The 27,958-nt window shown below is 43.0% G+C and overlaps 1 protein-coding gene across 4 annotated transcripts; it reads right to left on the reverse strand.

The window, feature by feature from the left end:
- Nucleotides 1–8: 8 nt before the first annotated feature.
- On the reverse strand, nucleotides 9–26,880 carry LOC131103823 (serine/threonine-protein kinase N1-like). Of its 4 annotated transcripts, none has more exons than XM_058050415.1 (22): nucleotides 26,416–26,880; nucleotides 12,338–12,638; nucleotides 12,115–12,260; nucleotides 11,927–12,047; nucleotides 10,380–10,525; nucleotides 10,090–10,303; nucleotides 9,833–10,027; nucleotides 9,058–9,167; nucleotides 7,925–8,068; nucleotides 7,747–7,822; nucleotides 7,529–7,670; nucleotides 7,378–7,453; nucleotides 5,704–5,792; nucleotides 4,689–4,761; nucleotides 4,422–4,513; nucleotides 4,141–4,317; nucleotides 2,570–2,632; nucleotides 2,421–2,497; nucleotides 2,194–2,336; nucleotides 1,380–1,487; nucleotides 1,077–1,157; nucleotides 9–1,008 (listed from the first exon to the last, which is right to left on the reverse strand). In XM_058050415.1, exons 1-22 carry the CDS (start codon nucleotides 26,440–26,442, stop codon nucleotides 805–807), a joined length of 2,805 nt encoding a protein of 934 aa, XP_057906398.1. In that variant the 5' UTR covers nucleotides 26,443–26,880; the 3' UTR covers nucleotides 9–804. The 4 variants fall into 4 exon arrangements, with proteins under 4 accessions (XP_057906398.1, XP_057906397.1, XP_057906396.1 ...); XM_058050414.1 differs by lacking the exon at nucleotides 26,416–26,880 and adding an exon at nucleotides 14,505–14,736 and having other exon boundaries at nucleotides 5,704–5,786; XM_058050413.1 differs by lacking the exon at nucleotides 26,416–26,880 and adding an exon at nucleotides 14,505–14,736 and having other exon boundaries at nucleotides 5,704–5,789.
- Nucleotides 26,881–27,958: the final 1,078 nt, after the last annotated feature.

Genomic DNA, 27,958 nt, shown 5'->3' on the forward strand with positions numbered 1-27,958 from the left:
AAACGAAATCATCTGTAAAAGCCTTTTTATCAGCGAAAAATGACTGCAGTTACTGTCAGCAGGTATTGCTGTTAAAATTCTCCACCTCTACTGTTGGACCACATTTTCAAAAGCCACACTCATCAGGAGTAGAATTACTTTGTGTGCCGTCTGTTCCCGCCACAGACAGTTCTTTATGTCTTATCGCCATCTTTCATTCAAGAGCATCTTGGTGTCTCTTTGACGAAATAAACAGAAAGCAGCTTTGTATTGACATTAGCGGTTTGTCTTTGGCGCCCCCAAGTGTTCATTGTGAGGTGGCGCACGATTGAGGCTGACGTCGTACTGTACATTCATTGGAGACACCTAGCAGCAGCACGCAGAAGACACAAAGGGATGCGAGACAAAAACGAGACAAAGATCAGCCTCTGACTGGTGCTTTATGGCTCCTTGAGCATTTCAGCGCCAATGGCTGCTTTGTTGTCTCTCCGCGGGACACAAACACACACACACACACAGCAGGATCCATCCACTCAGTTGCTACATAATCTGGATTATCGTCATTTATCATCACAACTTCCTCTAAAAGACCCTCCAGATTGTCCAATAGATCAGCAGGTCATTGACACTGCAGATGTGCGAGACACGCAATCACATTCCGCTGATCCGCAACACGGACCCATCACACACACACACACACGCACGCACGCACACACACACACACACACACATTGGTCCATGCCAGCTGTTCATCCCATTGAGTCCCAGTCTGTCCTCGTCTCCTCTGGCAGTAAACATCTCCTAATCCTTTGACCCCCTTCGATCCTAGCAGAGGTCAGACACATAGTCAAAATCCTTAAAATAGTCCTGTTCCTTGCGAGAGAGGGTGCGGTGCTCGCGGGGCGGCGTGAGGGTCGGCGCCTCGGCGGTGAACTCCACGTCGAAGTTGCTGACGTCCTCTTTTCCAGCGATGGTCGGGACAAAAGGGGGTGAGACTTTTCTTTGAAGAAGCGCGTCCCAGTCCATACCCTAAAGCAGAAATTGTGTTTGGAATCCCAGAAACATCTACAAAGACAATTCCTTCCTTTGAAACTCACTCTGAAAAAAGGTTGCTTCTTGACATCCTCGGCATCCTTTTCTCCGGAGCCCAAACGCCTCTCAGGATTTCTCCTCAACAACTTTTAATAGAGGAAAAATAAGTCAACTTCATAGGAGCAGTGCAGTATATGAACACATGTGTAACATTGTCTCATTATCATTAATCTTCATATCATAATCATTAATCTCGATATCAAATGTTGAAAACTATAAATAACTTTCATCTGCTGTTTCTGTTGTTGTTTTTACCGTCACAAACAAGACGGAGCCACCATTAATGGGAGTACTATGAGTACGCTCACCCGTCTCATAATACCAATGGCTTCAGTGGAGAGGAAGCGCGGGTAGCGTACTTCATCATTCACAATGCTGTCAAAAACCTCCTCCTCATCATCACCTGGGAAGGGAGACTGACAAAGAATGCATATTATTTCCCTGTGGATGTAATTATGAATGATGCGTTCATGAGCACTTGATTGAATACATTATTGCCTCACAACATTAATGCAGTATAACAATATAACAGTCTGGCTCACAGTGTCATCTTACTGTGAACACCGAACTCATCACACAGCAACTTAACACTCAAAAGGTATATCTGGCAAATGTACGAACATGTACTAATACAAGTTTTAAGTACCAAACTCTCTTTAAATTTTGCCATAATACATTGTGTCCGAGCAACACATTCATTGGGGCGCTGCGATGATGTCAGCCTCCGTCTGGGCTCCTTTGGCTCCCTGTGGTGGACAGGGACACCAATGCTATGGTAAACTTGTATTGGTATATGTTTGTATATTTATTAGCCTTATGCCTTATGCCTATAAATGTGTATATTTATGCCTTTTGAGTGTTAAGTTGCTGTGTGATGAGTTTAGTCACACTGTTACATTGAGTAATAATGTGCTGCAATTTTCATTGGGTTGACAAATGAATTTTTTCCATAGCTCATGACTGGCTCCTGCCAAATAATAAGATGCCAGTTCCTCACTGACTACACCACAATATGCCATTTTATGACATGGACCTACAGCCTATAGCATGAGAATGGGCAAAATATGGCTATGAATGAGCCCAACAATTCATGAAAGGAGAAGACCAGTGTTCGCCTCTCACCTCACCAACCAGCATCTCATAGACGAGCACCCCGAGGCCCCACCAGTCCACTGCTCGGGTGTACGACGTATCTGTAAGTACCTCCGGGGCCAGAAACTCGGGGGTTCCGCAAAATGTACTGGTCCTGTCTCCATAGCCCATCCCTTAGCAGGCGGAAAGAAGAACTGGTAAGGGTTGGTCTGAAGGACAGATGTAGTATACATCACATCCTGCAATAATGGATTCACCTTCTTTACACAGACCAAAGTCTGCTATCTTTACAAAACCATCTCTATCAAGCAGCAAGTTGTCCAACTTCAGATCTCTAAGAGGGAAAAGGAAGTAGATTAAATATGGAAGAATAAAAAGTGGAGTTGTTTTGATTCTGAAGACTCACCGATACACAATCTTATGCTCATGAAGGAATTGTAGACCCATGACCACACAAGCGGAGTAGAACCTGTCAGATAACGGCAAGAAGATTCCCATGAGAAGAGTTTGCTGCTTTACGAGCAGGATTATGAAAAAAAGTGCCACAAATGAAGACATCATAATGGGGCCGCTTGTGTAACAGTATCAGCTGAGTGGGGAGTAAGTAGATATCAGTTCTGTGGGGAACACTGCATAGTTTTAACCAAGGGTGGATTGTTTATGTTTGATAACGCCATCATTGTAAAGTTACACCTGTCTTTTCTATTGGGGGGTCTCTTCCCAATAAAGATCGTTTGTCACCACCTCCTGCCTCGTTTTTCACTTTTTCCACAACCTGGCTGCATGGCGGTTGAGTGGTTAGCATGCAGGCCTCACAGCTAGGAGACTCGAGTTCAATTCCACCCTCGGCCATCTCTGCGTGGAGTTTGCATGTTCTCCTTGTGCATGCGTGGGTTTTCTCCGGGTACTCCGGTTTCCTCCCACATTCCAAAAACATGCTAGGTTATTTGGAGACTCCAAATTGTCCATAGGTATGAATGTGAGTGTGAATGGTTGTTTGTCTATATGTGCCCTGTGATTGGCTGACCACCAGTCCAGTCCGCCTCTCACCTGAAGACAGCTGGGATAGGCTCAAGCACCCCCGTGACCCTCGTGAGGAAAAGCGGTAGAAAATGAATGAATGAATGAATGAATGAATGAATGAATGGAATAGGTCTGGGATAGTCTCCAGCACCCCCGCGACCCTCGTGAGTATAGGAATGCATGAATGGAATAGGTCTGGGATAGGCACTAGCACCCCTACGACCCATGTGAGTATAGAAATGAATGAATGGAATAGGTCTGGGATAGGCTCCAGCACCCCCGCGACCCTTGTGAGTATAGAAATGAATGAATGGAATAGGTCTGGGATAGGCTCCAGCATCCCCGCGACCCTTGTGAAGATAGGAATGAATGAATGCTATAGGTCTGTGATAGGCTCCAGCACCCCCGCAACCCTCGTGAGGATAGGAATGAATGAATGAATGGAATAAGTCTGGGATAGGCTCCAGCACCCCCGCGACCCTTGTGAGTATAAGAATGAATAAATGGAATAGGTCTGGAATAGGCTCCGGCCCTTGCGACCCTCGTGAGTATAGGAATGGATGAATGGAATAGGTCTGTGATAGGCTCCGGCACCCCCGCGACCCTCGTGACGATAGGAATGAATGACTGGAATAGGTCTGGAATAGGTCTGGAATGGGCACCGGCACCCCCGCGACCCTTGTGATGATAGGAAAGAATGAATGGAATAGGTCTGGGATAGGCTTGAGCACCCCCACAACCCTCATGAGGATAGAAATGAATGAATGGAATACGTCCGGGATAGGCTCCAGCACCCCTACGACCCATGTGAGTATAGGAATGAATGAATGGAATAGGTCTGGGATAGGCTCGAGCACCCCCGCAACCCTTGTGAGTATAGGAATGAATGAATGGAATAGGTGTGGTAATTTACTGCATGCAATTCAAATCTACTGATTTAGTAATTCCACTCACACGGCACGTGGCTCCGAAAAGACGTCAGCATGTATGTGCATCATGAGGTCCCCTCCTGCTGTGTACTCCATGACAAAGCATACGTGCTCTGGCGTTTGGAAACACGCAAACAGGTTGACCAGGAATGGGTGGTGGGAGCTGTTGACGGTCTCAAAGATCCGCTTCTCGCACATCAGGCTGAGGAAAGACAAGCAGACAGACGGAGGGAGGGAGGGAGGATGATGATGATGATGATGAGGGTGAATTTATGAGATGACAGCCAAGTGTTACTGCGTCACTACCTTTCCACCTCATCGCGTGTGACGATGTCTCCTTTTTTGAGGGCTTTGATGGCGTACAAGCTGCCTGTATCCTTGTACTCGGACAATAACACCTGAAGAGACCAACAAAACCCTGCATTAAGTAGATGTTTTCCTTTTTATTTCAATCCCAGCCCAATATTTACTTTCCTTTTTGGATCAACTATCAGCAATAGAGCGCTACTAATCACCTTAAATCCTCATTAACATCTGCCATTGGTATTTAAAAAAGAAAAAGTGTGTTAATACCTTGCCAAAGTGCCCCCTGCCGAGCACTGCTATCAGCTTGAAATCCTGCAGGCAAACGGGGCCTCCGCTCGGTCTGAGGGAGATTACGCACAGATTACACGCAGTGCATGCGACATTCTGTATGTCATATAACGTGATTTTGCTGCCATACTTTATGAAATGATAAGCTGCGAGGCAGGCAACAATGATCATTTTGAAGATAGTGTTTAAAAAGTGTTTGCTTCCAGTAATTCCAAGCAATAATGACAAAAAAAGGAGAAGATCCAATCCAGCAACATATTGTATGAAGGGGTGTCGTGCTGTGTTGGCCATATTGCAACAAGAAAATAAGTTGTAATTTAAAAATAATAATGTTGTACTATTATGAGGAAAAATAACGTTTTATTAGCATAAAGTTAAAATATTTAAAAAAAACAGAAATAGCAGGAAACATTAGAACAATCAACAATTAAAGAATAATATAATAAAAAAAATAAATTCGATTGTGGGAAAAAATAAATCAAATAGTAAATAATCAAAAGATGAGGAGAACAAAATTCATACTCTGAGAAAAAAGGCGCAATTTTAGGACAATAAACTCAGATTATTATGAGAAAAAATTAGGTCATTTTAGCAGCATAGAGTTGAAATATTAAAGAATAATCAAAAGATGAGGAGAACAAAATTCGTACTCTAAGGAGAAAAAAAGGCACAATTTTAGGACAATAAACTCAGAATATTATGAGAAAAAATGTGGTCATTTTAGTAGCATAGAGTGATTTTGCGGCCATACTTCATGAAATGATAAGCTGGGAGGGAGGCAACAATGATCATTTTGAAGATAGTGTTTAAAAAGTGTTTGCTTCCAGTAATTCCAAGCAATAATGACAAAAAAAGGAGAAGATCCAATCCAGCAACATATTGTATGAAGGGGTGAGTTTCTGGTGTCGTGCTGCGTTGGCCATATTGCAACAAGATACACTCAGGAGGAGTTATTGTGTGTGTGTTGGTGTGTGTTGGTGTGTGTTTTTGGCACCTGCGCAAAGAGTTCTGGGAGTGTGATCTGGTTGGCCGGTCAGGAATAGGAACATCCGGCGTAGGGGGCTCAATGACTGCCGTCTGCTGCTATGGAAGAAAGGAGGAGGAGTGGAGGAAACAATGGCAGCAAAATGAAAACACAGGACTAATTAGATGGAAAATAACAACAAAAGAATACACGGCAAGAGGGAGACTTAGGATATCTGTAACAAGCATCACTACAGGCTGACAAGCCACAGGCTGGATCCTCCCCTCGCTCTGTCCGCTCCCCTCCTTCCTCATCCTTAATTAGTTCTCTAAAAAACACTGTAATTAATCCCTAATAGTCCAACCCCTCATGAACACACCATCTGCCAAAGGCTTTCTCCCGCGCCAACTCTTCCTACATGAGCTCATCTAAATCTGTGATTTAGGATTGGAATGTTGACTATGTGCTGAGGGCCAATGAAAACAGGCTGTGGGGCAAACATGGCCCTCGGGATGCACTTTGGACACCAATGATATAACATTTTCACAAGAAAACTAAATAAAAAAGGGAAAAAGGAAAAAAAACATCAGTGATTTTAAAAGTATAACATGAAAAAGAAAATAAGTTGTAATTTTAAAATAGTAATGTACTATTATGAGGAAAAAATAATGTTTAATTAGCATAAAGTTAAAATATTAAAAAAAACAGAAATAGTAGGAAACATTAGAACAATCAACAATTAAAGAATAAAAAAAAAATTAAATTAGATTGTGGGAAAAAATTATAAAATCAAATAATAAATAATCAAATAATCAAAAGATGAGGACAACAAAATTCGTACTCTAAGGAGAAAAAAGGCACAATTTTAGGACAATAAACTCAGAATATTATGAGAAAAAATTAGGTCATTTTAGTAGCAAAGAGTTGAAATATTAAAGAATAATCAAAAGATGAGGAGAACAAAATTCATACTCTAAGGAGAAAAAAAGGCACAATTTTAGGACAATAAAAATTTGGTCATTTTAATAGCATAGAGTTGAAATTTTTGTGGTAATCATTATGAGAAACAAAATAAATAAATACATCAATACAATTTTCATTTTTGAAAAATTAGGTTGGGAAGAAACCTCAATAATAAATGTGAATAAAGCCGTTTTATGGAGGAAAAAAATATTATTTTTTAATATTATTTTTAAAAATGTATTTTATTATTATTTTATATTATTATTAAAATTATTTCAGAAGAAAATAGAAGGAAGAAGGAAAATTAAAAAAAAAAGGTTTGTACTAATAATCGGCTTTTGAACTTAGGGTATATGACAAAGCATGAGATGCATTTTTTTCTCAAAATATGCCCATTCTTTCACTTTTCATGATACTGTAGGCTATTTTCCCTAAGAGCATTCCTACTGTTTTCCCTGTCCTCTGTCCTCCCATGTGACTGATTTGTTAAACAGCAGGTCTGACTCACGGGATTATAAAAGAAAAAGCAATTAGCATCACAAGAGGCAACAGATAATATATACACAGGGAAATTACTAGTAAAACTATTGGAGGCTAATATGTGACAAGCATCTTTTCTACAAAACAAGTGCCGCAAAGCATGCTGGGAAGCTGGGGTTTGTGTCATTTCATGTCCTTTTTTAAGCGACATGCTACAAGCACAACTGCAAAATGACCGCTTCCTCAGCCGTGATCACTCACCGCAGCGCTAGAGTCTCGAGTCTCGGTTTTGAGGGGACAATCTGTCTCCAGAGCCAGCTTCTCCACGGAGATTTCTCTGCACACGCATTCACACGCACAAACAATTCAGTTCCAAAGTATTCCATCGCGATGAGCAGACTGGTTTACAGACCCGCTGTTGTGCGTGAGTGCGTTGCTGGAGAAACCAGGGGTGTATGCAGGTGGGTTGCTTCCGCTTGGGATGGCGTTCCTCAGCAGGCGGACCCACGTACCGATGTCCACGTTCATCTGACGGGCACGCAGGAACGCTTTACCTGAGACAAATAATGTGGAGTCTGTTTTAACGAGCGGGACATTAAGTCAAACCTATTGCCAATCCATTTTCATTACCTTGCTGTTTAGAAAAAACATTCTTCTGTCTCTGAAGTCTCCGCCCTCTTTCTATTACCGGGTTAAAAAAGGTGACCTGTAACAAAAACTGCATGTCAATAAACTTAATGTGAAGGAATAATACAAACAGTACTGGTTTTGTCTGACACGTGGTATGGTCCTTCAATGGACTCCATACCTCAGCCAGCATCAGCCCTTGGGGTTCCAGTTCTAGCTTGACTCTGTGTCTCTGGTTATCCAAGAACTCCTCCAGCTTCAGGTACTTCAGAGCACACAGGGAGCGATAATCTCTCCAGTACACGGCAATCTCCATCTCCCGGGACTACTCCAAAACACAACAACGGAATGGAATGTTCACACAAGTTCCCACCGGAATATGACAGACTTACAATTATTAATTAGCGCTTAGGAATAATTACATTAGTGTTTGTGGTTAGAGACTTTATGCTAACAAATCTGTGCTGCTAAGTATGTATTGGTACAGAGGGGGCTCACTGAACCCCCAAGTGACAGCGAGGGAGGTCTTTAGCTCCCCGGAAAACATAGCTGCCTTAATCCGGGTTAGAGACATCTGAATAAACACTTACAGGCTGCCATTTTCAAGAAAACACAACCAACGGTACTTAGTAGCGGTCAGGTTATCATCATAGTTGCATAAGGCTAAAAATAACCAATTACCTAAAAATATCATCCAATACTTCTCTACAAGAGAGGAGAAATATGATCTCAGGGAAGAAGTACATTTGAAACACTTCTATGCTAGGACTACGTTAAAAAGCCATAGCATTTCAGTATGTGGAATCAAACTATGGAATGGATTGAGTAAGACCCTCAAACAATGCACAACGATGAGCCAATTCAAGAAACAATACAAGCAGTTGATGTTTGCTAAATACAAGGATGAAGAGTCTTGAACCAGTCATGATGTGCTATATATATCCCTATATTGACACTTACTATGGTACCCATTATGTCATTGGATGGTCATATCACCTCGTACTTCGGTACGGGACAAAAAATAAAAAACAAAAAAACAGAAAAAAAATATTATGAAAGCAGGAAGTGAACAAATGTAACAGTTACTGATTGTAAAAGTACCAGATGGAGGGGTAGGATTTAATAAGCTTTGCTTCTTCCTACTCCTTTTGGACATGTGGAACTGTGAACTGATTATGGGATGCATTCAATTGTAATCTGATGCATGTTCAAATGAAATTAAACCATTACCATAGTTTCATTGCGTGTAACTTGCATGTAACTTGGATGTAACACAAGCATTAAAAAGGCCACACCACACGTGGTATTACTCACCCTCTCCAGCTCCACGGTGAAGCTCTGGTCCCAGGCCTGCTCTCCAACTGTTCTCCAAGCAGTCTGCCCCACCACTGTGTTCTCTAGCTTCAGCACCACACTCACTTCAGCTGTAATTCACACACCAAAGCACCAAAACTTGAATTAAACAATGCCATCAACAAGTACACAGCAGCGGTGTTCAATTCCAACCCCATATATTATGTATTGTTAAATCCCAAACACGCGAAAAAACATTTCCTCATTCCCCTACCACATTACAACAAGGTGCATTCACGGTCACTCCGAACGTCAACACGACAAAGGCGAGTCAGCGAGTAACAACAACGACTAAAGTTCCCACACGTGATCCTCATACAGTGAAAATGTGTACATTTCAAATATAGTTGCAAATGGTGATTAATCATGATTAATTCAATGGTAAACAGTGCTTAATCAGATTTTAAATAATGTATTCTTTTGACAGCCCTAATAATAATACACGTCTTTGTCACCTACATAAAACTTCTTAGCATATCTCGATGGGTCATGTCGATGGGTCATGTCAAACCTCAAAATAGACCCCAAAATCTTTTAATTATTTTGGGTGGGGATGCGGAAAAGTTTGGACATTTTCATTCGTTCATTCATTTTCTACTGCTTATCTTCATGAGGGTCACGGGGGGTGTTGGAGCCTATCCCAGCTGTCTTCGGGCGAGAGGCGGGGTATAACCTGGACTGGTCGCCAGCCACAGTTTGGACATTTTATTTGTGATTTTATTTAGCAAACACTTACAAGACAACTCGTCATTCTTGCCGGGCATCTTGAGGCTCATGCTGCTTGTGCTGCGGCTATAGAGGCCACTCAGTTTAAAGGAGGAGCGGCCATCTCCAGGGGAGTAAGACGGAAGAACCACAGGAGTCCCTCTGCTCCTGCCTGGGACAACCTCGGGCAGGCCGACACATCCCAAAAGATGCACTTGAAGAGTACCTGAAAGGAGAAGAACTGTCAACACTTAGGAGAATGCCGTGTTTTAGATACTTGGTGTCTACCGGTGAGGGGCGACGGTTTGCTGAGGGTGCTATACTGGTTGTGAACATAGGTGGTGCTGTGGCGAGAGCTGAAGGCCGAGGAAGAAGCTAGCACCAGCTCCTCCTTGATCAGACAGGCTTTGGGATGGTCCTCCGGGAGTTCTAGTAGCCGCTGCTCCAGAGAGCACCTGAGCAGGTCCAAGCGTTGGGACGACTCGCTCAGACCACATTGCGCCTGCAGATCATACACGACATACTAACCTCTATCTTACTAGAGGTCAAATTCAATGTCATTAGATTTCTTCTCTGACCTCCGCCATGGCCTTTTTGTCTTGGACCTTTCCTGCACCGAGCAGCCGAAGCATGTTCTTGGCGCCCTCGGCCATGGCGTGCTCCACACGGTAGTGATGCCACAGCTCCTCCACACGTAGCTCCACCCCACACAAATCAGGTTTACCTGGGACATAAGGTGTGCTTTAGCATTATATGCAACAACAAACCATAAATAAGACAGTAAATGAGGTTTAAAGAGATGGAATCAGGGATGCGACCCTCAGTGGTAACAGACAGGAAATAACGTAATATCGTTGCATGTGCCACGATTAATCAGAAGCTTGTTGTTCCGATTAATCGAGTCATCAGTTCGGCCCTAAGGCGGACCAAATCAATATGAACCAAACAAAAGTTTAATGAAATTGATTTTTCAATTTTTGGTTGTAAATCAGGCTGCACAGCAACCAAGTGGTTAGCATGCAGGCCACACAGCTAGGAGACCTGAGTTCCATCTCTGTGTGGAGTTTGCATGTTCTCCCCGTGCATGCGTGGGTTTTCTCTGGGTACTCCGGTTTCCTCCCACATTCCAAAAACATGCTAGGTTAATTGGCGACTCCAAATTGTCCATAGGTATGAATGTGAGTGTGAATGGTTGTTTGTCTATATGTGCCCTGTGATTGGCTGGCAACCAGTCCAGGGTGTACCCCGCCTCTCGTCTGAAGTCATTCGCCCCCGCGACCCTCATGAGGATAAGCGGTAGAAAATGAATGAATGAATGGTTGCAAAGAATGTTGAATTTAATTTAACAAAACATTCCCATCAACAAAGCGTTGGCTGAGTCTCAATGTGTGCACTTCAACTTCCACTATGCATTTTGACTGTGTAAGTGTGTCCAAGTACAACCTTATCAACTTCATGCGAAGAAGATGTGTTGCTCTGCATGAGGCAAATGGTTTGCTGATCCTTCCAATTTTAGAGTGGCCTTTTGTTGTGGCCAGCCTAAGGCATAGCTGTGCATATTGATATACCACACCTTTAAGGTGGATGGATCATCCCGGCAAAGGAACACAGATTTTGATTGGTGAGGACGATTTGGGAGAGAAGGGCATTTTAGGAATGTAGAAGTTCAGCTCATGAAAGATGGGAGCAAAAACAAAAGTGTGCGTTCATATTTTTGTGTAGTAGTACACATTCCAGATTTCAGATATTGCACCTTAAGAGGCAGAATGGACTCTTCCTGTGTCTATTTTGGACATTTTTACTTCCTTCGGTGTATCTCTCCCTTCAATCATGTTTCCCCGTGTTCCCCCCCAACCCACCCTGCCTTGTCTCTAACCTCTTCTAAATGAGGCATAGCTCTTAGTTGTTGGCCAACATCAAGGGGATGCAGGAACATCAATAACCATGGAGAGCTAGAGAGCTATAATGGACAACGTGTATGCCGCTGTGTGTGTGTTTAACTGGGCACAATGAGGTTCTGAAGCAAAAATTGATCCATCACTCATAAAATATGCAGTGCGACAGGTGGGTGAAAGATAAAAGGTGAGGATGAAAAAAAGAAGAAAAAAAAATGCACGATGGGTACATTGGCTGTCGTCAGAGTGCTCTGTAGCCTGCATGGCCTTCCGGATCTGCATGCGGATGATGTCGATCTTGGTCTTGCTGTCCTGCAGCATCTGCTGAGCCGTCTGGAGAAGCTTCTTGTCCTGGAAAGGCAATAAAAAGAAATCAGAGAGGAACCATGGAGATGTGCTGTAGTTAAAAGATGGCTACCTTTGTAGCTCCGTTGGCGTAAATGGGAATCATGTTCTCTGCCCCCTGTTTGACCTTCAACTCAATGTTTAGCTGGCGTTCCAGCGCTGCGATGCGGTGTTGGTTGGCAGACGGGCGACTGACCGAGCCCGGAGACTTTGGAGCATCTTTGGACAGAAGATATCAGAAGGTCAAGAACACCACACAACTGAAACCATCAAATGTGTCCCCAGAAGACTGCTACCTTCATTCTCATTGTGACCCTTGACAACAATGTGTGCGTCCAGCTCCTGCAGCTGGGCGTGGAGATATTCCAGCTTGCGTTTGGAGCTGCGGAGCTGCGAGTCCACCTGTTGGGCGTTTCTCTTGTCGGTGGTGGCCCTGCGTAAATTCTCTGCACCTTCCTTGATCTTCAGCTCCTTGCGGATCTCCCTGCGGATCCTCTCGCGGTGCTCATCCAGCCGTTGCTGCACGCTGGAGTCGGACAGGTCGGAGTTCTGGTCCAAGCCGAGTTGCTGCAGCACTGACAGCCCGCCTGGATCACCCTGAAGCGGCAGAAAAAGCACACATAAGGGATGAATAATAGTGTCCATGTACAGTAAGGCACTACAGTTAGCATTTTGTCAATCAAAGCTGTCCATGCTCCAAAGTTCTGTAAGAGGATGGATCCACCACCTCAGTGCTAATGAGGCAGCATTGTTAAAAGCCCTTTGAGTACCTTGAAGGTCGTAGGGTGCTATATAAATGCAGCCCATTTACCATTTACTTTAAGAGCGTAAACAGCTGAGTGCCAACATCAGCGCTCCTATGATCAACACTAACATGATTTACAGCAGATTAGAACAGTAGGATTGGAGATTTTAATCAGTCAGGGTCTCGTCTGCTTCGGTGAGGACAAATGTATAACACTTGCACTTTGTTGTTGATGAGTTGTGTCAAAAGTTTGTGCATGTATGATCATATTTGCACCACTCCATACCATGCTCAAATAGGGATCATCATATTTGGACCACTCCATATCATGCTCAAATAGGGATCATCATATTTGCACCACTCCATATCATGCTCAAATAGGTATCATCATATTTGGACCACTCAATATCATGCTCAAATAGGGATCATCATATTTGAACCACTCCATATCATGCTCAAATAGGCATCATCATATTTGCACCACTCCATACCACGCTCAAATAGGTACAATCATATTTGGACCACTCCATATCATGCTCAAATAGGTATTATCATATTTGTACCACTCCATATCATTGTCATGTCATCTAATCATTATATTTGCACCACTCAATATCATGCTCAAATAGGTATCATCATATTTGGACCACTCCATATCACGTTCAAATAGATATCATCATATTTGCACCACTCCATACCATGCTCAAATAGGTATAATCATATTTGCACCACTCCATACCATGCTCAAATATGTAAAATCATATTTGCACCACTCCATACTCTGTGTACATGACATCTACATCTATCATCTAACTATCTCTAAGCAGCTCGAGAGACCCACTGCTTTTATTTCATTGTGCAATTTGCAGCGACAATAAAATACTACTCTATTGTTGGGGGGGGGGGGGGGGGGGGGGGCACAGAGCCACACACCACACCAGCTTAGCAGGTCTTATTACAACTTCTTACGTCTCTGTGTGCATCCAGATACAAACCGGCTTGAGTTTGCAGGCTCTGCATCATTAAAAGCATAATCCAGCAGCACAATGAAGGGCGGCAGTCACACTCAAACGTGCAGCACAGTTCAACTCTTCGGGAGCAGAGCAACCCTTATAGTCATATGGAAAGGTTATGTAATTGACAAGCGATAAGAATGTTAAAGTGTTTATTCAATATTTTCTCTAGTGTAATAAAGTTTTGAACTGATAAGTTCCTTTTATAGTTTTCCACTGGTAAAAATTGGTTCGGATTTTGACCAACTCCCCAGTTTGGCCTTTGAGGCTCCACTGTACTACCACAAGGCCAACAGTCACACGGAACGTACCAAATAAAGATTTCTCTCAGAAATACAGAATGAAGGTACTTGTACAGGATATCATGAAATAGTGCCTACTGTTGTAACCGATGAGTGTACAGTAGATACCGTGCTGCCAACCCCAGCGGTGACACAATAAAAGACAGGAAGGGAGAGTTTGTTCTGTGAAGCACGCCCCTTCAACACAATAAAAAACGAGTAATCGCTGGAGTTTTCCAACAAAGACACTCAGAATCGGCATGGAAGCCAAAACAGCAGTCAGTGGCAGAAAAGCACCAAGAGTCACACGTGATTTAGATGTTTTTGAAGTGAATGAGGAAGCGGCAAGGGCGATAAGGCCATGTTGTCAATGTCAGACACACAACGAGAAGGCGGCCATGTTGAAAGGTGAAAAGTTGCCTACCGCAGGTTCTGTGTCCTTCTGTTCAGTGTGTGAAAGGTCATCCGCGGGTTGATCCCCCAAATAGTCCTCTAGTGCATCCTCACTGGCCATGTTTTTTGGCCTCCGGCTTTGGCCCCCTCCCTCCCCTCAGCACTCACTCAGCAGCAGCATACACAACTAATACAAGCCTCCTAAAATCCAGGATGGATTTACACTGAAAAGCCTGCCTAAATCCAAAGCAAGTGAACGGGTGGAGAGAGAACAGTGTAGACCTCGCTACTTCCTGTTCTGCTCTTTTGCCAGATAGAAACTGAGGCGTCATGCAACACACACACACACACACATATATATCCACACAAACACACAGTTGTGTAAGCGAGAGAGCTTCCTGTTACTATCCAAAGCATAGAGGAGAAATACTCTGATACATTGTGGTCATGCATTGCACTGAGAAACCCAACAAAGGGTAAAAAGGGCAAACCCTTCCGCTGACCTTCTACTAAAAAGGACTTGGCATTTCAGTTCATTTTGTATTGTAGGCATCAATAATAATAATAATAAAAAAAGTCAAGTTGTGTCCAACTTCTCCGGTGATGGTGTTATGAGGATTTATCTTTCAGTTCTGGGTTAAGGACTGTGGAAGCCAGTCACATGTCGTAATATTTATTGTTCTAACATATTCTAACAATTATAAGTGAAGTATATTTATATTTTTTTTATATAGTAATCTATCGTTGATCGGCATTAATAGGTTCCAGACCCAAGTGAAACAGCATTCCTTATTTATATATTTTATATTTTCATTATTACAGCAAGAAAAAACCTTTTAACAACATTCTAAATCTGGATTTTAATATTATTAGAGCCCTCTAGACATTATATAACACCCCTATAGCCACCTTTACACGATACAGCAAAAATACAGACGTGTAATTTATGTGCCATTTAGGACATAAATAAGAATCGTGCTTGTGTGTTTTACGATAAATGTTCTCGACGGGATCAGAAAGTAATATTATTAGAGCCCTCTGGACATTATATAACACCCCTATAGCCACCTTTACACGATACAGCAAAAATACAGACATGTAATTTATGTGCCATTTAGGACATAAATAAGAATCGTGATTGTGTGTTTTACGATAAATGTTCTCGACTGGATCAGAAAGTGAAGCCGGCTGCAAAAGCAGCCTGCAATAAAGGCCTGTTGTTGCAGCAATTAAGTCAACAAACATTACAGTAACATTTCTTACAATTCACATTACTTAACCTAGGTCCACTTCCTATAGCCAGGGACACTGTGTCATGTGATCGTAAGACTCAGATAGTCAGGCTAAGGTCTGAAGGCTCACTGGCCCAAGGCACCGCCAAAATCCCTTCCAACGGCAACAGATGAAGAGAATTTCTATGAAAAAGCTTCTAATGCAGTGTTCTCTATCAGTTCTAAGCAAAGTTGTGGAATCGAGTCACAGTTTTGATGACTTGGGACTCAACAATAACCATCAAAAACTTGCAACTCCACGTAGATTACCCCCTTCTGCGGTCCCTTGTCAAGGTCTCTTTTTTCCCCAAATGGGTTTTGAGTATTTCCTTGCCGGATGGGAGTTCAGTTCAGGGGATGCCGTCTATTGTCGTCTATTTATGCTAGCTTGTAAAGTCCTTTGAGGCCCTTTTGTGATTAAGGGCTATATAAATAAACTTGACTTGACTTGAGTGAATGTGCTGAGTAAAATTCATTCAAAAGAACAATTGTTTTGATGACTTTGGACTCAACAATAATCATGAAAAACTTGCAACTCGACATAGACTTGACTTGGACTTTAGCATGATGACTTGAGATTTTCAGTGAGTGTGATGAGTAATTGTAGTAATTGTCTCTATTCAAAGCATTCATTCATTCATTTTCTTCCGCTTATCCTCACGAGGGTCGCGGGGGGTGCTGGAGCCTATCCACGGCTGTCTTTTGGGCGAGAAGCGGGGTACACCCTGGACTGGTCGCCAGCCAATCACAGGGCCCATATAGACAAACAACCATTCACACTCACATTCATACCTTTGGACAATTAACCTAGCATGTTTTTGGAATGTGGGAGGAAACCCACGCATGCACGGGGAGAACATGCAAACACACAGAGATAGCTGAGGGTGGAATTGAACCCTGGTCTCCTAGCTGTGAGGTCTGTGCGCTAACCACTCGACCGCCGTACAGCCTCAAAGCATTCAACAAAACATAATTATTTTGATGACTTTGGACTCAACAATAATCATGAAAAACTTGCAACTCGACATAGACTTGACTCAAACTTTAGCATGATGACTTGAGATTTTCAGTGAGTGTGCTGTTGTAATGTCATGTGTAATTGTAGTAATTGTCTCTATTCAAAGCATTCAAGAATGACGATCGTCAAGTAATTTCCAGAAAGACGACATATTTTCCCTTTGAATCTGCCTCATTGATGCATCTATTAACGTCCAATCAGGTTTAAGAACAAACAACAAATGTGTGGACTAAATCCAGACTGCTCTTTTTTGTGACCAAGTCTAGTCAAACCGGTCAAAAACCGGTCATAAGGCATTCATTGGATTTGTCTAATATAATCAATTGACCGCTATTCTGTTTCAAGCCTATGACTTCGGACTTGAAAAACAGAGATTCGGACCCTCAATCTCCTGACTGTGAACGCAACATGCAGTGTGCAGCTGGGGCAAGGTAGACTCCTGGTTGGGACTAAAGCTAACTGCTTCCACTAATAAGGTCTGGTTTTCATTCAGCCATTATGCTGCAATTACCGCAACTGAAGTCTTCCAACAGTTTTTTGGGGTGTGTTTTGCTCCATCTCGTCTGCAGTGCTATCGTAAGCGACGGCATCAGTTAAGAGGGATAATCGTCTGCATCATAAAATGGACCTCTTATCCCCTTCAGCTCCTTTGCACTCATCATTTTTAATCTGCTTTCCATGTCCATTAGAATCACGTCTTCTACTGTATAACTCACGTTATAGGCGGACTGTGGCCCCCATACATTAGGTGACTTGGGAACCAATTGAAACTAAAATCAGACTCCTTCCAGACAAGCTGAAATCTCCCATGGATATCGTTCTGTGGTTTGTGCAATATGTGCATATACGGGTGGTCATCAAAGAGACATACTTACTCACGGTGCAACCACCCGAAAACAACACAAAGACAGCAAGTTAACCAATCAAATATATAAACAGCTACTAATATGTGGGTGGCAACAACTAACCGGAAAACATAACATGTAACTTAAAATGTTATTTATAAGCGCCTGCAAGGCATGCTGGGTGGTCAAGCAGAAACAACAATTTGAGCTATGAATAATAAAACATTGGATATGACCAGTGTAGAATCCTACAACATACAACTGAATGCCTTCTATTTGTATTTTTACTTCATTTAGCCATTTTTGTACTTGAAAATGGCCACACAGCTAGGAGACCCGAGTTCAATTCCACCCTCGGCCATCTCTGTGTGGAGTTTGCATGTTCTCCCCGTGCATGCGTGGGTTTTCTCTGGGTACTCCGGTTTCCTCCCACATTCCAAAAACATGCTAGGTTAATTGGCGACTCCAAATTGTCCATAGGTATGAATGTGAGTGTGAATGGTTGTTTGTCTATATGTGCCCTGTGATTGGCTGGCCACCAGTCCGGGGTGTACCCCGCCTCTCGTCCGAAGACAGCTGGGATAGGCTCCAGTTTCTGATGCTTCTGATTTTTGAAAAAACGCGAAATTCTTGCTCCTTCTGCACATTATTTCTCAAGCTTCTTTCCCGTGCATGATGGAAACAGGTTAAGTATGTGTTCTGCGGAGCTTTTCCCATCAAGGGTTTTAGCGGCCTTATTCCTCAGGAGCCTGAACAGAGCTACTGTTTGTTACCGCCAAGTGGACAAAGGACAAAGCCGGGAACACAAACACATAAGCGTTTACTGAAGTCTCTTGAGAAGAACGACCTCTGCACAAAGATGCCATTCATGCTGCTGTGCTCCTCGCCAGGTGTGGAACCCCAGTCTGCAGGATGCTCGCGCAGACCCACAGACAGATGCGCATTCACACTTTGTCACCATATAATATAAGACAGTCGTTTCCCTGTTGACCCAGACATGCAATCATCTTACACTATGCATGTGATGTACTGGGCAGTATGACACATATGCATATCACCATCACCATGTTGCACAAGGAAAAACAGCAAGAGCAGATTGAGCAACATCATTTTCTCTGGAATATGAAGGATTTTAGGGATTACTGGGGGGGAACACATACAGTCCAAGGTACGTTCTGTAAGCGGTTAACTCATTCATAGAGGGTCTGAGTGCACTGCTTGGGAGTGTTGCTGCTGCACACTAGCTTATTGTGACATTTCTCTTCCGAGCCTGCACGGTTGGCAGTGTATTGCTTTTGATTGGTGACTCCGTTTTAGAAGGAAATCAAAACTTGGTGCAACCGTGGCTGAGATAAGAGATAATCACATTTCAGCTTTATTGATCGCTGCTCCGCTTCCCAACATCCATTTTTGTTACACTCCCACTGCCTGATAAATGCCCACATTATTTGAACTGCTTACTCTGATTTATTCAGCAAGTTTTGTCTTGTGAAGATGTCACAAAATGAGGATGAGCATTTTTTTTATTCAAAAAGAAGACCCTTTTCATGCAAAATCTGTCTGATGGTTATTGCGCTGCAGTCGTCACCAGTAAAGGTCTTAATTTGTGTCGAGGACCGCCCGGTGTCTTCTCCGGTTTTTGTCTTGCTTCAGGCAAGCTTTTATTCATAGCATGGCCCAAAACAAAGCAGTTGAGCATTTAGCATTTCGATTAGCATATTCAGCCCTTCTCACATACAACTCCCTTTCCCATTCTGCCCTTTTGCTCTATTTTCTCCATTTTTCATTCATTCATTTTCTACCGCTTTTCCTCACGAGGGTCGCGTGGGGGTGCTGGAGCCTATCCCAGCTGTCTTCGGGCGTAAGGCGGGGTACACCCTAGACTGGTCGCCATCCAATCACAGGGCACACATAGACAAACAACCATTCACACTCACATTCATACCTATGGACAATTTGGAGTCGCCAATTAACCTAGCATGTTTTTGGAATGTGGGAGGAAATCGGAGAACCCGCAGAAAACCCACGCATGCACGGGGAGAACATGCAAACTCCACACAGAGATGCCCGACGGTGGAATTGAACCCTGGTCTCCTAGCTGTGAGGTCTGTGCGCTAACCCCTAGACCACCGTGCCGCCCCTTTCTCCATTTTTGTTTTGTTTAATTTGTTTTCTACAAAGTGCCACAAACGTCTTACCCAATAGAATGGGACTTAATCTCTATTTACAGACCCGAACCAGCCTAGAAGAGCTATTGGGCCATTAAAAGTTAATCAAAAGGGTGACTTTCTATCACCCGCTGCCAGCACCAGGCAGAATGTGCCAACCAAAGTGTGCGACAGAGGTGATGCATCAGTGATCAATCAAACGTGGGCGTGCCATATAAGAGTTTGAAAGTGCAAACAAATGACAGAATGTGAAGATAATATGGCATATTAAAGCAATGTGGTAAGTAGAAAAAAAATAACCATTGCTTCCGGTTTCCACTTGCATTAAGATGCATATTGGATTTTCTATTCAGAGACTTTACCACTTTAGGCAGATGAGTGTGAAAACAGTCTCCTTGGTGTCAAACTCTGCACATGCATTACTGTACCATCGTATGCACTGTTAAGTTAGGTAAGAAGTTAAGGAGAGAGAGAGAGAGCGTGCACTTTTTGATGCATCAGTCATGCAATATTAATTTGTTAACAGTGCTTAAGAAACTCATTAGACCACCACCCAATGTAATGTTTATGCTACACTTGCCCAAAATTAACAGGTAATTAATATTAAGACATTTTTTGGTTTGTGAAATATTAACACATATAATAAGATCTCTTTTAGCGGCCATTTTAGAGGATTCAGACTGATCTTTCAAGGCACACAGAATACTGTATTGTGTTTTATGGCTATGTAAACATTCATTCATTTATTCATTTTTTACCGCTTTTTCCTCACAAGGGTCGCGGGGGTGCTGGAGCCTATCCCAGCTGTCTTTGGGCGAGAGGCAGGGTACACCCTGGACTGGTCGCCAGCCAATCACAGGGCACATATAGACAAACAACCATTCACACTCACATTCATACCTATGGACAATTTGGAGTCGCTAATTAACCTAGCATGTTTTTGGAATGTGGGAGGAAGCCGGAGTACCCGGAGAAAACCCACGCATGCACGGGGAGAACATGCAAACTCCACACAGAGATGGCCGAGGGTGGAATTGAACCCTGGTCTCCTAGCTGTGAGGTCTGCGCGCTAGCTATGTAAACATGAACCTACCCAAAGGAAGATTAGACTCTTTCTATTCATCCATTTTCTACACTGCTTATCCTCACTAGGGTCGCGGGTATGCCAGAGCCTATCCCAGCTGACTTCGGGCGAGAGGCGGGGTACACCGTAGACTGGTCGCCAGCCAATCACAGGGCACATATAGACTGTCAATCAATTGTCTGCCCCACTCACCCGTCAATGACATCATCGATAGTTGACTCTGTAATGCTTTGCTAACTAACCGTTTACACTACAAGTCTCTGCTTTTCTTAGTGATCACGGCTGCAAAATAGCGCACGTTGGATACAAACACAGTTCCTAGTGTCAGCACATTGATAAAAAAAAAAAGAGAAACGCTATTGAATTTAAGACGTAACAAGAAAACATGTACGTTTGAGTTTGGGGCCATTTAGTTAAAGAAACACTGTTTTTAGTGCTCATGTGAAAGTCATTTGGGAGGGCTCCACGAGCTAGATAAATCACCAGGTAGCCACAAAGACATTATTAAGTCAGTAGAAACTAACAGCCACATCTTTGTAGAACTTCCTCCTGTCTGGACTTTCCCTGTGCAGACACTGTATCCTATTCATAGAAGGCCATTTATCCTCCTTCAGTTACCACTCTCATAGTTTCCTACACATTGTTTGGTAGTAAATTAAAAAAAATGACAATGGCACCAGGCTGCTATTTGTGCTTCAGAACCCCCGCTGTCTCCAAAAACAAGTACAGGACAACAATAGTAGAAGTTTGGGTTACATTTTCAAAGACTGCTGTGTTGTTATTGTGCTGTATTCCTACTACAAACTCGAGCTGGTCCTTGCCAACAGGTAATAATAGCTTTTTAGCTCATTCCAGTCTGTGTTGTGGCCTCTGGGCCCCAAGCAGGACAGACAGGTTAGTGGATGATGGACCCTCAGGTCTGTGCTGTCTTTAAACCCAACACCACTGTTGCAGCAAAACAACCAGGCTATCACATGACCTCGGCACAGCGGCGGGAGAACTCATTTCACATGCATCAGGTGTAACCACAACCAGGTCACCCATCCATGGTTTCTCTCCCGGCTGGGTCATACTTACTATATGATGCTCACGGTAGTGTCATGACACACATACTACTGGCTATAGATGTCCGCTGGCTTCAACTGCACACACTTGCATGTCAAAGTCCATGTTTACTGTGAGCCACCACCTCCGTGTCAAATGCTTTTCAGAGCCTGTTTATGTTTGCTTGTCTGTTTGTTATTGCAGTGTACGACACATTAGTAATGTTACATTGATGACACATTGCTTTCCATCACATTACCTTAACTTGAAGCCAGTCCGACATCATATCATGAAAAAAACCTCCTCCCATTCCGTGTGGCAGTGGTACATTTTTGGCTTCTTATTTTGTTGTTTGACATTCTTAAGTTTAGAATAGGGCTGCACGGTGGAGAGTGGTTAGCGCGTAGACCTCACAGCTAGGAGATCAGGGTTCAATTCCACCTTCGGCAATCTCTGTGTGGAGTTTGCATGTTCTCCCTGTGCATGCGTGGGTTTTCTGCGGGTACTCCGGTTTCCTCCCACATTCCAAAAACATGCTAGGTTAATTGGCGACTCCAAATTGTCCATAGGTATGAATGTGAGTGTGAATGGTTGTTTGTCTATATGTGCACTGTGATTGGCTGGCAACCAGTGCAGGGTGTACCCCGCCTCTTGCCCGAAGTCAGTCGCCCCCGTGACCCTAGTGCCCGCAAGGCATGCTGGGTGGTCCAGCGGAAACAACAATTTGAACATTGGATATGACCAGTGTAGAATCCTACTACATCTCTGAATGCCTTCTATTTTTTCTATTTTACTTCATTTAGCCATTTTTGTAATTGATAATAGCCACACAGCTAGGAGACCCGAGTTCAATTCCACCCTTCAGCTATCTCTGTGTGGAGTTTGCATTTTCTCCCCGTGCATGCGTGGGTTTTCTGCGGGTACTCCGGTTTCCTCCCACATTCCAAAAACATGCTAGGTTAATTGGCGACTCCAAATTGTCCATAGGTATGAATGTGAGTGTGAATGGTTGTTTGTCTATATGTGCACTGTGATTGGCTGGCAACCAGTCCAGGGTGTACCCCGCCTCTCGCTCGAAGACAGCTGGGATAGGCTCCAGCACCTCTGCGACCCTTGTGAGGAAAAGCGGTAGAAAATGAATGAATGAAGTTTAGAATAAACAAATTAGAGGCTAATGAGCTGACGATCATGTACTATGCTCATAAGTGTGCGCAATGTGTCGTAAACACAACTAGCAGGATTGTCAAAGTGGTAATAGTGAGTTATTATGTCTTATTATTGATTAATAAAATTATAAAGTTTAATATAGGGATGTTATTTCATATTTACAGGGCTCTAATGGTTAAATATTTTTGTTTTTAGAATTTATAAGTGTACCCTGCCTTTCACTCAAAGACACTCCTCTCCCATAACCTCGACTGCACTTCATGTCAAAAGCACACTTCCTTTTTATTTAATGCATGCCTAAATGCATGTATGGTATAACACAAAGTACATACTGTATGCTTGTGATCAGTGCTGACAAAACAAAGATACTTTTGGGGTACATACTAGTGACCCGATCAAGTATACACCCTCTGAATGTTGCTGTCGCAGCTGGAGACATTGGCCTGTGAGTGTGAGCCAAGTCATCACAGTATACTGTATTATAACACATGGGAGACAATCAGCTGGGTTTGATGAGGAACCCTCTCAGAAGTCTTTCGAGGCCATTAAAGAAAATGGAAGAGGCCGCCTCCATTCTGCCGTATGATCAATACAAAAGTAATTTGGCTGCTCTTCTCCACCCAGGAAAAGAAGCAGCGACAGCTCCTCTCCCATGCAGAGCTCTTACGGTTTAAAACCCAAAAGAAATAAACAATTCATGAGCGAGGCTGCAGACTGTGGAGCTTCCCCAAAGTGAATGTTACGTTATCAGCTCAGCACAGCGCTCGTGTCCTCACCAGGAAGCTTGATTTACAGCCCTGAAGTCATCCGAAGCAGGACGGCCAAAAAGATAAACAGGCTACAAGCAAACTAAATGGGGGGAAATAGTTAAGGCGCACTATGAGTATGAAATACGTACTTTTAACTGAAGAAATATGTTATTGTGACCTGAACTTTATTAGGTACGCCTGCACCTACACATCTGTACATAATCCTCATTTTCATATACAGCCAGTGAGGTCTTAATTCATGGTTTATTATGTCATTTCTAATACATAGAACCAAATAAAACACATTAACATCTTACAAATATCTAACCTCTCCCCAATTAAAAACATCTGTATACTGCTACTGTATACTACTGTACTTTGTGCACACTTCGAGGTAATAACAAGTCACACAAAGTTGGATTTGACAAACTATATCTGTAAATTTGTCCTTATCTAATATGATATCACTACCACTAATGGCTGCAGCTCAAAAGTATAAACCGTGGTTCGAAGGGGTTTACATGCCAACAAAAAACGGTGCCTTCAATGATCTCATTCCCATGGTATTCCCATTGAATGGGATGTCATCTAATGTTGCACGTCACAAATATATACTGTATATGATGGGTGTCAAGCTGAATGAGACCTCACGCAAGTGGGATCAAGCGACCTCAATCAGCACAACGCTAGAGTCACGATCCACTCACACAGCAAGTTCAACCCATCACCGTTACCACTGTGCCCCCTTGATCTCCATCTGCCATCGCTCACTGCATGCCTGCTGGTCTGCAGTCACCATGATGACAGTATCGCTGAATACATTAGAGTGGGCAGAAAAGCATCCACTGCAGCACAGGAATGCTCAACAATGCCGGTTTTCAATAATTAGGACACTTGCAACAGAATGATATTTAGAGTGTTTACACAGATATGAGTATCTGTAACCACATCTGTAGCCGCAGCTGCCCTGGGCTTGACTCACGGACATGTAGCTGCCAATTCGCCGCCACGCATTTACACACCAGTGTGGGCGCTGGAGGCGAGGTGGGTGAACCCCGTCAAACGTCCTCAGCGGTTCACACATTACACTAAAGAGTTTATGCTTACAATTTCACCCAAAACACGCTCATAATTGTCTATTGTAAGACTAATAGGCTCCAGTACAGCAGTGATTATTAACTATATCATGGGCAACTAATCCTGAGCTATTCATTTTTAATGTTTCCCTCCACTGCACATTGAATTGGACAGACACCAGGACAATTGCAACCTGACCTCCTATGACACCACAACCCCTTACAGTGACTCACACCCGCCTCTACCTGAGGCCAACGACTGTGTGGGAGTGGACCGCACAGTGTCGCTGTCATGGAAAGCAAACTTCTGAGTAAACACTGAACTGTATTATACGGTACATAGGCTTTCAACAACCGTGGTTAGCTTCCGGCTTCAGTCACATAGATTGTTTGTATGCTAGATGCCATTCATGAGCCAATTTCCGTGGTTAGAGCATAGAAGACAAACCTGTATGACCAAAGTAGTGTCATTATTAGAGCTTTCTAGCAGTAAAATAACACCCCTATATTCACCTTTACACTTATAATACCAAATAAAGTAGACAAAATAAGAATAAATAAGGCATTTAAGACATAAATAAGACTTAAGACTTGCTTAAATGTGTTTCCTGGCGGACCTGAAAGACAGGCAGAAAGGAAGTGACATCATAGTTGAGTTTCAGCTTGTTGTGGGTTACAGCCGCAAAAGTAGCTTGTTTTTGTTAGGGATTATTGACCCTGTTTTGAGATCATTCAAACCTGCAATAAATGCCTATTGTTCTGGCGATCAAGTCTGATCCTTGTACGTCTCACCAAACGTGCCAATAGCACCACCGACACCTAGTGACCAGTGTACATATAGTACATTTAATCAATCTTTGAATGCCAAATATTTGTATTTTAGTTCATTTAGTCATTTTTCTGCTTGAAAATGCATCATTTAGGCACAACAAATATGTAACTTAATTACCATTAGGTCATATTAAACCACAAAACAGCATTATTACTAAAATGATTTTGAAAAACCATAAAATTCAAAGTGCAAGGTGGCGAATACCGATGGACAACTGTCTCATTTCCTAAAGCTATCGAGATACTTGGCATCTGCTGTCTGACAGTTGGTCAGCCAAAGTGTCTATCCTATCACAAACCAAAACATGTCAGTCATTTAAACCAGTTGCATCTCAGCTTTAAACTGGTTCTGTCCATATGGGACTGAACAGTAGACAAAAATATTGAGTGGGTGTTCATTTAGCAGCTATAACACCCAACACCCAAAAGCTACTATGCAAGAGGGATAATTCACTGATAGACTAGGAAATCCCAATACTTTTGACTGGTATCCTCCCTTGTGTTCTGTGATGTATCGCTTTGATACATTTACAAAGAAATAATGTTATCTCACTCTACATGAATTAGTGTTGCAACCACACATCATCAGTAGGGTAAAAATAACCCATATGAAAGTAACAAAGGGGAATTTCCATCATCATAAAGTAATGTGGGAATCAAACACTTAACATCAAAAGTGATGAACTTACTTGTATCTCGTTGTTATTGGCCATCATGTGCTGCCAGCTGACTTCTATTACTGCTTGTTTCACTTTAAAGCTCAGATCATGGTACAAGTCCTCGTTGCAGTGCCCAACAAGTGAATAAAAACGGGCAAACGTTGGATGTGCAGCAGTCAAAAGTACACTCCACGGAAACTAGTTGGAGGAAGTACCAGCATAAACCCTGACAGAAGATGGAGAGAGGGAGAGTGGACCTTCGCCTCCTGGCAGCAGGACGTCAGCTCCTGGTGGACCCTGAGCTGCATCACGCAGTGCAGCCTGTCCCGCCTGTCTGCTCATCCTACGGAGGGGACACACTTCAAGGATCCACCGGGAGTCACCGCCGCGCTGTTGTCCACTCCCCACGGGCACCTGAGCCCATGTTGTCGGCTTCACAGCACTCCCGGACGGGATCCGTTGAACGCTGACAGGCGCTGAGTGACGCCGCCAGGGAGGGCGGAACAAACGTTAAGTCACCTCAAGTGCGAATGCGACAACACTTCCGTTTCACACTTTCAAAGTAATGCGCAGGTAAAGTATGATATGGGGGGGGGGGGGGGGGTGCATTGCCAATGAATTACAGGACTAACAAGGGCTTTTGTCTTACATTTGTTGTGAATAAAACACACCATTTTACGACATTTCCTATATACTGAATATGTGAATATGCATAGTAACTGCTGAGGTGGACACTAATAGAAACCCAAATAAACAAATAATAAAGACAAATATAGGTAGACTGACTTAAGTTAATTATTATTGACAGAAATAACAAAATATGTTGTCCTTCCAAACACCTTTCCACAATAGGCGAAATGGTGCATTATTTTGAAAATCTAGCATTGTTTCCTGTGTTTTAACCGTGTCTAATGGTGGTAGCTTCATACAGTAGAGCAGTGGACCTGTTGACATGAGGAAATTACAACAGGGGTGTCTTTACTAGCTGAACAGCACATTTATATTAGGGATATATTTTAGTATGATATGTTATTCATTCATTCATTCATTTTCTACCGCTTATCCTCACGAGGGTCGTGGGGGGTGCTGGAGCCTATCCCAGCTGTCTTCGGGCGAGAGGCGGGGTACACCCTGGACTGGTCGCCAGCCAATCACAGGGCCCATATAGACAAACAACCATTCACACTCACATTCATACCTATGGACAATTTGGAGTCGAAAAATTAACCTAGCATGTTTTTGGAATGTGGGAGGAAACCGGAGTACCCGGAGAAAACCCACGCATGCACGGGGAGAACATGTAAACTCCACATAGAGATGGCTGAGGGTGGAATCAAACTCCGGTCTCCTAGCTGTGTGGCCTGCGCGTTAACCACTCATCCGCCGTGCAGCTCTATGATATGTTATCAGTATTAAAATATAAAATGTTAATATAGTTTATGTATTATATAAAATATATAGCTTTACATCATTAGGTATACAATACATGACATCCAATTTTTTTTCATTGTCACAACTTGACTATACGTGTGAGACGAGTATCTACAAATAAAATATCCCTGGTCGTGCATGA

The sequence above is a fragment of the Doryrhamphus excisus genome, chromosome 15, assembly GCF_030265055.1.
Source record: "Doryrhamphus excisus isolate RoL2022-K1 chromosome 15, RoL_Dexc_1.0, whole genome shotgun sequence".
NCBI lineage: Eukaryota > Metazoa > Chordata > Actinopteri > Syngnathiformes > Syngnathidae > Doryrhamphus > Doryrhamphus excisus.